Consider the following 12,101-nt stretch of genomic DNA (forward strand, 5'->3'; position numbering starts at 1 on the left):
TGATACTGCTGTTTTAAAACACAGAATTATGTGACTAGAATTCTATGATTTAAAGCATAGAATGCCAGAGCAGGAAGAGATTTTAGAGATCAATTAGTGCAATTTTCTCCTTTTATAAATAAGGGGGTAAAGGGGTGGGGTTTGTCCAAGGTCGTACAGCTAATTCATAGCAGAGCTGGAACCAGAATCCAGGTGGCCTGACTCCCAGGCTTCTGTTCTTTCCACCAAGAGTACAATGGCAGGCCCAATTGAGCCCAAGTAGGACATTTCAGAATTTATATTTCATGGTGCATCCTCTCTCCTTTCTTCTTCCCATTTCACTCCCACCCCCAAAATAAAAATCAATATTAAGGGAAATAGAAATATTTGAATTCTCTATTTAACATTAGTAACATTTGCATTCATAATCAATTGCCCTGATATTTACTATTAGGCTGTGGTTCAAAGATTAAGGGACAACACTCCAATGCAATGATGAGTTTGAGAGAGCCCCAGATTGAGCGGATATTGGAATTGAGGGAAGTGGGCTGCACTCTGGGAAGGTCTGGAGGCTTCCCTGATAGCTCTGGTCAACAACCCAATCTTAGTCTAACCTTAAGGGCCTACCAAGAAATGGACAATTTTCTTTGTCTCCTGAAAAGCAAAAGTTTCTTCTGCCTCTGCATCTGAGGGAGCAAGACTTGCTACTGTCAGGTTCCATAGAGGCCATGATCCTCCGGATCAGCAGATTTTAAACAACTCTTCACCCTAGGCCAAATGAGAAAATATTTGTAAAGTGTTTAGCACCATATCTGGCAATAGTAGGCTCTTAATAAATGCTTTTTTCATTCCTTCCTTGCTTCACAGCATCCAAACCTCCCGGGACAGTCCTAGCCTTTCCACCAAAGCTGCAGGGGCTAAACCCTGAGCAGGCAGATGGGACTATGGGCAGAAGAAATCTTTGTTGTTCCTCTCCATGCCTGTCTTACCCCCACAATCCCGGTCTCATCTTCTGTCCTTTCTAGGTACATCAGATAAATGAAAGGGACCAAATTGCAGGGGACGAGCAGCAGGAAGGGTGGACAGTTCGCACGTGTTCCAAGGCCTCCCTAGGCTTTTCAGGAAAAGCAGAGAGAGGGTAGAAGTGATCTCGTGCCTGCACGGTCCGGCCAGAACCTGGAAGTGTACCTGTGGGGAACCTCTGCAGCAGGGATCGCAATACCGGTCCTAGCCAGATGCTAGGACACAAGGCTGAAACCTGCGAATTAAGAAAAAGCTACTGATGCTGAGCCGAAGCCATAGTCAGCCTCAGCACCAAATCTCTTGGACACACAGCCGAGGTCCCAGTATCCCAGACACAGAGCCTTCAGCCCTCTGCTGTTTGAGCAGGAGCGGCGCTCGCATTCGTCCGCCCTCTTGCAAGCCCCAAGACTCGCAGCCAACCAGGCAGAGGAGAGCCATCAGTGAGGCCAAGAATTGAGAGGGGCAGGGAACCTAGGCCGCCCGCGGGAATAGGATCATTAAAGGAATGAGGGTAGGCAGACCTTCTGGGGTCCTAAACCCCAAAGGGCAGACGATAAGATGCATGGTTTTCTCCCTGGCAGGAGCCGAGAGACTGCAAATGCAGCGACATTAGGTAGAAAAAAAATAAACATCCAAAAAATGGGCACGATGGGCAAAGCACCCTCAGACCTCTGAAAGGCCAAGAATTGTGAACTTAAAGGGCCCCATGGCTTTTGCCCCTGGGTCCAGATTCCCTACCCCGTCACACTGCAAAAAAGGCCCTACCCTCAGCCTGGGATAACCTCTGCCAGGGATCCTGTCCCCTGAGTAAACCAGAGCCGGCAAATCAACCTCTACACCAGCTAGATGTTGGGTTTCTGCCACCACAAAGAAAAGCTTCATGTGGAGACCAATGAGGCTTAAACCATTGAGTGTCCTCCATAAGTTTATGGCCACTGTTGATTTCTGAGCCTTTGTTCCCTCGACCAACAGATAGGCAGGAATAAGTCCTGCAGAGGAATGGGGAGAGAGGGAGAGGAAGGGAGACAGAGCAAACAGTTTTCTTTTTCTTTATTTCCCTCTTGGACTACTCTTATTCGACCATCAGTCTGAATTAATTTTCAGTTGCAAGTGACGCTATTTATAAGTAAAAGAAACTCTCAGGTCAAAGCCAAGCCCTACAAAGTGGTCACCAACTCAGCTACCCTAAACACAGTTTGGGGCTAGATAAAGAGTTGTAGGAAGAAGGCTGCCTGTTTTCAGAAACATTAGGCTTTTCAGAAGGCAAGCAACAGAGAAAAGAAAGCAGTTAGGCTGGGGATATTCGGGACAGGGTTTGGGCTTCAGTCTAGTCCCCATTTGCCTTGTGAAACTATTATCTAGACAAGACCCGTGAATAAATAAGGAAGGGTTGCTTATTATGCTACTATTAATTTCCCCCCTAGGAGCTAATTAAATTGCTTCCTGAAACCCGGGTCTGAAAGATAACCAGAAGACGCTTAACCCTGGAGGGGCTGGAAATCATGCGTGAACCCAGAACAGTTTTACTGTACATTTCCGAAATTTCTGGGGTTTACATGGGTGCAATACCATCTCCCTAGTCCCTCCCAGAGCCTGGGCCCAAAGCCTCCCGAATGCCCCGCATACACAGGCCTCCGACTCGGCCAGCCTTCCATTTAGTCTTCAAATGAAGTTGTTTATTAGACTTTTGCTTTGACATTATATTCAGATACAGTCAGAATCGCGGATGGGCCTTTTTAATAAAAGTAGTCATCTCTGAGTACTGCAAAATTAAAGCATTTTTACATCTCTTAAAGACCGGAAACCAAATCAGAACAGCGGACCGAGAGAAGAGTGGACAGGTTGGTGATTCCAGAGAGGGTGCTATAAAATGTCACCGGATCCAGTCCCGAAAATCCAGAAGAAGATGGTGGGCAGCGACAGCACAGACCCCCGGGGTGGTTTCGCATTTAACCTAATCTTCCTTTTTTGATGCTGCGCCTGCTTTCTCAAACTGCACTTCAGCCACTGGTCTGGGCGTTCGCTGTCACTGGAAGGGTAGGCCAATTTTTAAGTCGAGTAAAAGCAGCGAGGAAGCAGAAAGCGAGGCTGGCGCAGAGACGCAGGGCGTCTTAAATGTTATGCGAGTTGAACAGGCCCGCTCGGTTGGGCTAGCACTTCCTGGACCAGTCTTCACTTAGGCGCGCTAAAGATAGCTAAGCTTCTGAACCGCTTTCTCCTCCTGACCCCACCTCCAGCCTTAGGAGTGTTCGAGGGTTGCACTGAAAAACCCTGTTTCTTTCTGTTTCAGAAAAATAAAAGTCCCACTTAAACTTTATTGTATTAGAGCCAAATTAAATTCTCGATATTCACATATATATTACAGAGTAAGAGAGTAAAAGGTCAATAATACTTCCTGGCATTAGTTGGGACACATTCGACAAGAGCAAACCAAGGACCAAAACATTGAGCAGCCTTAATAGTTCACAATCACTTAGAATATTACATAGAAATACAAAGATGCTCTATTCTGCCAGTTTTCACTGGGAATAGTTCTTCACTAAGAAATTATTCTCCCCCCTCCCCCTTTGTTTTTTTTAACTGTCAGTCATTCAACAACAGCAAGGAAGTCTTTTCTCCTTCACCATGGCATCTGTGTATTTAAAAAAAAACAAAAACCTTCCAGTAGTTAATTCTTCGGTGGAGTTTAAGATGAGCAGTGCTTCTCAAAACGAAAACTCTACCACCACCAACAAACAACCCAAAAGAAAAAAGTTGCCAAGAACAACGTTAGAGGGACACTGAGTGGGTTCGGGAAGTCGAAAAGGATTATTGTAGCTTACGCTGTTGAAATACAACCTTTCTTTTAGCTAAATCTGGGGTCGGGATAATGAAGTAGGGAAGAGCATGTTGCAATTGGAGATTTTAAAAAATCAATCACAAGGCAGCTTCTTTCTTGACTACAGACTACCAAAATGGGGAGAGGAATGGTATTCTTCAAAAGAGATGTACACAGATCTAAGTGGGGCTTAGTTTCTCTTTTATAAGTGAACTTTAAAAGTTTGCTGTCCAGAGCTCTTTATACCTGGCTACAACCTGGGACTTCGCAGGAAATTCTCCACACTTGTCGTTTTCTTTTTTTCTACATCTTCTCCCTCTTTCTTTCTCCCTCCCCCTTCTCTCTGTTTTCCCTCTCCCACTCCCTCCGCTTAGCTCCAGCGATGAGTTAGTTCCTTAGAGAGGGAACACGAGAAATCCAGAGAATGTCGAATATTTCCAGCCCCCCATCAAGTTCCCTCGCTCCAATTTGAGGTACGCTCGGTCTCCCTTCTCCATTTGTATTAGGACTCCGTTGCTGGCTGCCTCTCTGGTAACATCCTGGTCGCCTGCGAAAGCCGAAATCACAGGCCACCCGTTTAACATCAGGCTCACCTGAAAACAAGAAAAAAAAAAGAGAAGCTGAGTTAGGTTAGCTGAGTAGGCAGAGGGTGTAGCCCAAGCAACCAGCTAGGACAAGGAGAAATATCCACAAAAGTGAGGAGAGAGGAAGGGAGGGGTGGTCGAACTGCAGTTTAACACTGTTCTTGGGGGAGAAGGGAGAGGAGGCAAAGGGGGGAGGGGCAGGGGTGGGAAGACATCCAGACAATTTGATTGCAGCTAGAAACTCGGGATGATAAGCCTCTGCCGGGTATCTAAAACCAAGTGTGCTAAAGAAGACAGTAAATTTGAACATTTACTGAAGCTTTTTAATAAGTGATACCTTAGCACGGAAAAGATTCTATTGGCCACCAGACAGATCTGAAAGGGCAGTCACAGAGCCTGACCCAGGAATCCCAGGGTAAGAGGCCCAGGGATAAAGCGGTTAGTGTCCCTAGTATCAGCATCACTGAAAAAGCTCTGTTCAGCCGTCTCTATTGCTGGCTGCTTCTTTCTAGAGGGCGGGTCATACTGTAGTTTCCTAACATCTCTGATATAGCAAACCCCGGTGCCCCTAGAACCCTTGGGCTCCTGGTATCCTTGAACCAGAAAGCAGCTCTCGGCTGCTTAAAAATGTTTCTTTTGGACTGTGTTCCTCTCCTTGTCCCTAAATCCAAGAACTCAGTTCTCCCATTAGGCACACAGGTGATAACCATGTACTGGGTTCTTGTTTTCCATAGGCAGGTAGATATTCGACATGCCCAGGACTGGTGTTTCCACCTCCTGACTTTTTCTCGTGAAGATCAAAGATCCTCATTAGCTTGGGAGAACTAAAGAGTCAGGCAGGCGACGACAGAAATCATTCAGCCCCGCAGCACCCCAGTTTAAGATTCCTGACTAAAGCAGCTAGCTTAAAGGAACAAGGGAAATCCTGCTAGCCCGGATCCTGTCCTTGGTGCTGAACGCGCGTTCAGCCATCAATCTCTATTGAGCCTAGCAGTCCAAAGCATAGGGCAACAAGCGAGGAGATAACTGTTGAGCCTGAGGATGCAAGCTGGATTGGGAATCCCTCCCCGAAACAGGGCACCAGAGGAGGTAAGGGGCAGGGAAGCTGGAAGCTGAGAAGCTCCCGAGCACTCCTGGCTTCCTACACAACTATCCAAGAAGATGGAAACGCACCCAGCCCCTCCATCTAAACACCGAAGCCCCACCACACAGTCCTCCTCAGTCCCTCTCAGCCCTAAAGAGCCTGTTCCCAAGGGTCTCCTGGGGTCAGGAGTGCCAGGGGCTGACCTGGATGGTCTGTCTGTTGTAGACTTTCACCACGTGGAAGTTAAAACTGTAAATCCCTTTCCGTGGGGAGATAAAAGTGCTTCGCTCCGGGTCGAAGTTATTCCCGATGTTCACTAGTACCTACAAAAGGACAGGGATGGGAATTGGGAGTGGGAAGAGAAAAACGTCAGGCTCCAGAAAGCTGCAGGACAGGGCGCCCTCCTACCCGAGTTCCCTAGTGCAGAGGCTGGAGCTACCAGACAGCAGGAGCCACTCACCTGGTCAAAGTAAATGATCATCGTGCGGTTGCTCATTTCTGACGGCTCGTGATTAGTGCTCCGAATGGCGGAGAAAGCCACCTTGGCGCTTCCAGAGCGCACGGAAATTCCCAGCGCAGTGCCCGTGGGATCGGACGTGGGGTTGGAATCGCAGACCACCAGGCACTTGCCCTCCAGCACGATGGGCTCCGTCTCATTCTGCCCCTGAGCCGGCCCAGCCAACCAAGCTGCACCGAGCAGCAGCAGCTCCAGGGCGCCCACCATCTCTCCGGAGCCCTCCCCACCCCCCCCACCCCGGGGCTGTCTGTCCGCGCCCCCCCGCCCCCCTCCCGCGCTGGGGCTGCTTGTTCTCCTCCCCTTCACTCTGCTTCGCTTGTAGCTTTGCGCCCGCAGCTCTCCTCCCCGGCTCTGCTTCGCAAACTGCCGCTCACTCCTTTTGCAACCTTCCCAAACTCGACCCCAGCTCCTGGGGCCCTCAGGAGCGCCCTGCCAGCGGTCGGGGCTGCGCGGCAGTCTTTGGATGCATAGCCGTTCTCCGCCGCCTGGGTAGCTCTCGCCCGGCTCCGGCTCCCGCTCCCGCCGCTGCCGCCGATCTGAATTATTGATGCAGCCGGCGCTGCAGCCGGAGCCCGGGCGGAGCTGAGCGCGCGCTGAGCACAAAGGCGCGGACCGCTGGTCTCAAGCCCCGCCTTCTTGGCCCCTCCTCTCCCTCTTCCCCTCCCCCCGGAACGTCGGCCCTCTCCGTGTTGCTCCGCCCAGCCCCAGCCTGAGGCCCCTCCCTTCAGCCAATCTCGCAGCGCCTCGCTTCCGCCCCAACCAATGACTGAGCGGTCCGCGCACAGCCACCTGACCAGGGGAGCTGTGGTTATTAGGGGCGCCGAGGCAGGTGGCGCGCGGCATCCTTGCTAGAGCTCGGGTCCCGGAACCGACCAAGGGAGTGAAGGAAAAGAGAAAGGGAGGGCTTGGGGGGAAGCCTGGATGAGGGAGCACGCGACTACCCGCCAGCCAGCCCTAACTATATCAACCGTCGCCAGTTGCCGGTTCGGGCTGCGGGCTGAGCGGATCACCACTGCTGCCCTCCTCCTCCGCCCCATCCGTCCCTTCCTTTCCCCGCTCAGCCCCCGCCCACCGCTCTCGCCCGGCTTACAGGTAGGGGGGCGGCGCAGGCTTCACCTCAGCTGGGAGGTGGGAGAGGGACGGGCTCCCGCCGGATTGGCTTAGCAAAGTAAGCCTCTGGGAGGACGCCGAGGCGTACAGGGGACTCAGCCGGGGGCTGTGAGGTTGGTGTTGATTACAAGTGGGAGGGATGTGGCGGAGCGTGTACGCCGCGGCGTACGGGGCCGGGGCGTGTCGGCGCCTGCGCGGAAGGCTTCAAGGGGCGGAGCCCTCCTCTCGGCCTGCCCCCGAAGGAGGCCACGTGTTCCCGGGGCGGCCGGGTGGAGGGCGGGGTCTGCTAGGAAGCTCCTCCTAGTCTGGGCGACCTGCTGTGCGGGACTTGGGAAGAGAAGTTGCTCAGCTTTCCCCATTAAGGACAGTCAAGGTTATTGAGCTCCGCTAGCGTGTTAGATTTTGTATAATAGATTGTAGATTTTGGGACACCAAAGTCACAACCAGTTCCTAGACTGCCTTCTGCACTGTCCGCGCTATTTAGCGCCCAAAACTAACGTAGACCCAGCCAACGCCTAGGTCTCTTTGGAGGCGGCACCGCCTGCGCAGCCCCGACTTGGAGCAACCCGGGGTCTCTTTGCTGTGCCTTCCCCGGACGCACACACCCTCTGTATATGACACAGGCGTGGCATTTCTACCCCTACGTAATAACCCTTCTTCTTAGCCCAGTGTTGCTGAGAAACATTTAGAGAAAAGGACGGAGCTAAATCCTAACTCGGTTCTCAGCCCCCAACGTAGGACCAGCCTACTGTGGAAAACCTGTTAGGTTACAGTTCTTGTGAATCTCAGGGCCCCCATTGACGGTGTTAAGTGGTTGAGGAGAAAGGATACAGTTTCTAAAACGATATTTTCAAACAATGTGATGTCTATAATATCTTAGGCACATATGGATAACCATAAATTGTAGTTTATTAGTTCATGGGGTCTGAGGAACTTTAATCCCTGAGTCCCCAATTCGTTCTTGATGTTTGAATGCTATCGCCTGGAAGACTCACTAGCTTTAATGGATTTGGTTTCTATAGCACCCTGAGAGGTATTTCTTTTGCAGACCCTTATCCTTTGTTCTCCTGGAAGGTGGGCACAAAGGATTGTATTTTTAGTCTCCATATCTTCCTTCCCAATTCCAACCTAGCCCTAATGATAAACATGTAATTAATTAAGAAAAGGACATTAGCTATCCATCATAAGTGTGTGGAAAATGCATATTTGGTTAAACATCTATGCTTGTTAGAAACCAGAATTTCTTCAAGCTGGTCACAGAATATTTTTAGCAGCTATTACATATCCTTATTTAATCCTATAGTGTACAAATTTGGGACACCTGAACTTTCAAGTATATTCAGAGTAATGTGGTTTTGGCAGCACTAAAATTGAATATCTATTGACCTGTAGAGAAGATTGGAGCATCATATTCTCTATCAGTTTCCTGCCATCGTACATAAAATTGTCTTGGGCTGCCGTAAAGGCAAGAAGGGAAGGATGTTTAAGCAAATATCTTCCAAAATTCTTAGTAGAGGACGTGCCCTTTCCTTCTTTCCCCTCTCTCTTACACACACTCACACACTCATTTGTAATCATGAATACAGAAAAAAATAATTTCTCTAAACTTGACCCCTTATAAAGACCTTCGCCAATTCCTATGCTTCATCCTATGGTGGAGATGAGCATTGGTTCTCATAAACTCTATCATCACAGTGTAAGCTCTGGCAGGTTTCTGTGAAACAGCTTTAAACATAGGCCCAGTGAAGGATGTTATGTGTATCCTAAAGCCAGAAGACTTATCACAGAGCTTATGAGGAAAAGGATGGTTACCAGGAGAGGGATTTTTTTTTTTGTTATTGTTGTAGCAGTGATTCACGGTAGTGAATTTTTAGAAATTACTTTAACAACTATTTTGATACAGACATGAAGATGATTGATTAAAATGCTTTTCATTTCATGTTACTTTCATAATATGGCAATACTGCTACTGAAATTCAACTGCTTTGGGGAGTTAGAGGATTAAATCTGGAAGAAGGGATATTTTGATTTAGAATATGAAACAAACCCATCCTTTTGTTAAACTTCAGTGGAATCTTTGAGGTTCTCAATGCACCAAACAGGATTCCATTTCCTTTGCTCTTGGTTCAAAAGCCCTCACAAGTACAGTTTCTAGTTTTTATTTCATTTTCTTCCAGAAAATTGAAAGGAGACAATTCTATCAGATAATAATAAATTTAGAATTTCAGGGATCCAAGTTCATTTAAAACATAGTGTTTAGGTTCATCCTATGAATAAGAGTCATGGGAGAGAAGCCACACAAAAGAGGGGATGAGACTATAATTCCTTTTTGGAGGGCACTTTGTCCCCAGGACTGGCTTTTTAGTAGCCATTGTTCATCTGTGTTAAAAGCAGGGTGATGTAGATCTGAATTAAGTTCTGGATTTAATCAGGAGAACTGATCCTGGCTCAATCACTTCCTGGGTATGTGGCTTGGCAAGTCACTTAACTTCCCCGGGTTGAAGTAGGGGTAATAATATACTGCTTTGTAAATATATAAATGTGGATTCTTATACTTTAAATTCTATCTTTATGTTGTTTATTTTAGGTAAAAATTGTCATTGTAAAATGATCTTGTAAAACAAAAAGAACAATTTTTAAAACTCACTCTTATTTAAAATAGATCGCATTAATGGTAAATTCTGGTTCCTTATTAAAGAAAAGGTTTAAGCTCATAGTAATCAATTTTTCCCTTAAACTTCTAGTGCTGTCTTTTTTTTTATATCAATTAAATTTTCAATTGAATTCTCCCTGAACCTTTCCAAAAAACCATTTTTATAACAAAGAATAAAAGGAGGGAGCCGGAAGAAGAATACAGTTCATCAAAACTTACCAACATATCAAAAAATCTGGCATTGTATAGGGTACCACACCTATAGTTCCCTATTTCTATAACCAAATGTTTTAATGATGCTAAAACTGAATTCTATCATTTTCTATTAAAGAACAAAGGCTTGTTTTTTTTTAAAATATATCATTCAGACATTCTTTTTCTTAGCTCTATTCAGAAAAAATATAGGTCTTCAATATATTCAAAATAGGAGTATTTTGCATATATTGTCTTAAGTCTCCTTAGCAGAACTTTTATCTGAAGAGGTTACTAAAGTGGACGACATTCAAGTAAAAGAGAAAATATCTTGTTGATAATTTTTCTCTTCATGCAGAATTTTTTATTATCAAAAGTTTAAAGAAAAGGTTTCCTTTCTCTCCCATGTAGTTTAGATTGGCTTATTGATTATTTTTAAAAATGGGACTGCAGGTCCTTTTGCTGCTTAGTGTATCTTTCATTAGCCTTTTGAGTATTCCAACTAACACTTTTTTTTAATAGAAAAGAAAAATTATTTGTGTTAGGTATACAGCCTAAAAGATTGAGCTCAAAAGTAGACTTGATACTTCCCAAATAAATGGTGACAGTGTTTATGATCTGTGGGGATACTAACATTTGGGGAAAAGGTATCCCAAGAAACATCATTTTTTTCACAAGGAATAAATGGGGTAGGTTTTTTTTTTTTAATAAATTTTTACTCTTTGCTTTCTGTTAGCGCAGTGGCAGGAAATTCTATGAATGCAATAAAATTACTAGTGAAAAGTTGAATCCTCATAAATTAACTGTAAAGTATAAACAGTTTAATAAGTGTGGAGAAAAAATATCATAGCTTTTAATAAACTGTGTGGTGTGCTTGTCTCTTATAAGATCAACATGTAATATTAGAGTATTTGAAAGCTACTTTTAAGTAATTGTTCTTACTAAACCTTTGTCTTGCAAGTAATAATAGGGGAAAAGCCCCGTGAAAATTAAATTTTAACCTATAATCCTGCTTATATCCTGCTTAGGATGTGTTGGTATCTTGGGAAAATGCCTGGTAATTGTACTAATTCAGAATACTAAAGTAAGTCCAAACAGTGAAAACATTACTAAGATTCTTCCTAAAGAAATGAACTAGAGAGTGAGAAGAAATCATAATTCTCAAAACTACCAGCTCCAACTGCCAACCAAAAGCCAGTCCTGGGCAGGTAGGCCCAGGAGTATAACCAATAGCAGCACGCCCAAGATCATCAGCCCTAATTCCAGCCTAGTTATTATCTAATCCAGGGGAGTAAGCCCTTTGCAGAGGGGGCCCACTATTCCCACAGTCACCATGACCACCTGCTGGCCAACTGACATGGACAAGGACAGGCAAGTCATCCTAGCTGAAGCAGCAAGAAATTCTAAGAGATAGTAATACTGTGGAGACAATTAGGTCAAGCAAGAGCTTGTGAAGTTAGCAACATAAATATTATTTGTGTCTCAGTTGGTTAATGTTTAAAAAAAAATCCTTTTGTGGTCCATATTGTAAATGCTTTAAAAAGAAGTATCACCTGACCAAAAGTTTGAATTGCTTTCTCTGTTATAAACTGTGTTAAAAATAAATAAAAAATAAAAGAAATTTTAAAAAAAGAAATTCTTAGAGAAAGACATGTGGTGGTACATGCCAGGCTAGTCAAACTACCATTTTGACTACCATCTCCTCTCAGAGTCCAGTGGAGACAGCCCAGGATGGACTGTCTAAGAGCTATCAGAATCGCAGTATCCTCCAACACAAATGGTCCTGCTTCTAGCAGAGTCCTCATAGTCATCAACGGAAGTGATCATAAAGAAGATGCATTATCTTCTGCTTTGCCATTGTTCCCTAAGGACTACAGGGCCTTTCCATATGACTTGCAGCTAAAACCCTGCCCCCTCCCTATATGTGTTATCTCTCTATATGAGAATGTGAACATTTTGAAACAAGTACTCTCTTATTTCTGTGTATCCCCAGCATAATGCTTTGCATATGGAAAGTAGTAAATGCCTTTTCATTCGTTTTAGGGGTTAAACTCCAGTGTGGGTTTCATGTAAGTCCAAAGCCCATTTCTGATAAGGGACCCCCTCTCAGGGATGCGTTTGATGGAAATTAACCCCTTTAA

General features: G+C 45.7%; 1 protein-coding gene and 1 long non-coding RNA gene across 3 annotated transcripts in view; one reads left to right on the top strand and one right to left on the bottom strand.

Moving 5' to 3' along the window:
• Positions 1 to 2,651: 2,651 nt before the first annotated feature.
• CBLN1 (cerebellin 1 precursor) lies at positions 2,652 to 6,785 on the bottom strand. Of its 2 annotated transcripts, XR_011972159.1 has the most exons (4): positions 5,949 to 6,785; positions 5,692 to 5,811; positions 4,067 to 4,413; positions 2,652 to 3,283 (listed from the first exon to the last, which is right to left on the bottom strand). XR_011972159.1 is itself a non-coding variant. In XM_072632158.1 (3 exons), exons 1-3 carry the CDS (start codon positions 6,210 to 6,212, stop codon positions 4,216 to 4,218), a joined length of 582 nt encoding a protein of 193 aa, XP_072488259.1. In that variant the 5' UTR covers positions 6,213 to 6,785; the 3' UTR covers positions 2,652 to 4,215. The 2 variants fall into 2 exon arrangements, 1 of the variants encoding a protein (XP_072488259.1); XM_072632158.1 differs by having other exon boundaries at positions 2,652 to 4,413.
• LOC140519294 (uncharacterized) overlaps positions 6,785 to 12,101 on the top strand; it is a 53,080-nt gene continuing 47,763 nt past the window's right edge. Inside the window, exon 1 of the long non-coding RNA XR_011972162.1 lies at positions 6,785 to 7,097. This is a non-coding gene — a long non-coding RNA (uncharacterized lncRNA). The remainder of the gene's footprint in view (positions 7,098 to 12,101) is intronic.

The sequence above is a fragment of the Notamacropus eugenii genome, chromosome 1 (genome assembly GCF_028372415.1).
Source record: "Notamacropus eugenii isolate mMacEug1 chromosome 1, mMacEug1.pri_v2, whole genome shotgun sequence".
NCBI lineage: Eukaryota > Metazoa > Chordata > Mammalia > Diprotodontia > Macropodidae > Notamacropus > Notamacropus eugenii.

Bases quoted from the DNA above. Each gene is read 5' to 3' on its own strand.
- CBLN1 (XM_072632158.1), bottom strand. From the start codon at position 6,212: ATGGTGGGCGCCCTGGAGCTGCTGCTGCTCGGTGCAGCTTGGTTGGCT. The intron at 5,812-5,948 runs GTGAGTGGCTCC...GTCCTTTTGTAG, and splicing joins TGATCATTTACTTTGACCAG to GTACTAGTGAACATCGGGAA. The intron at 4,414-5,691 runs GTCAGCCCCTGG...TCTTGTTTTCAG, and splicing joins ACAACAGACAGACCATCCAG to GTGAGCCTGATGTTAAACGG.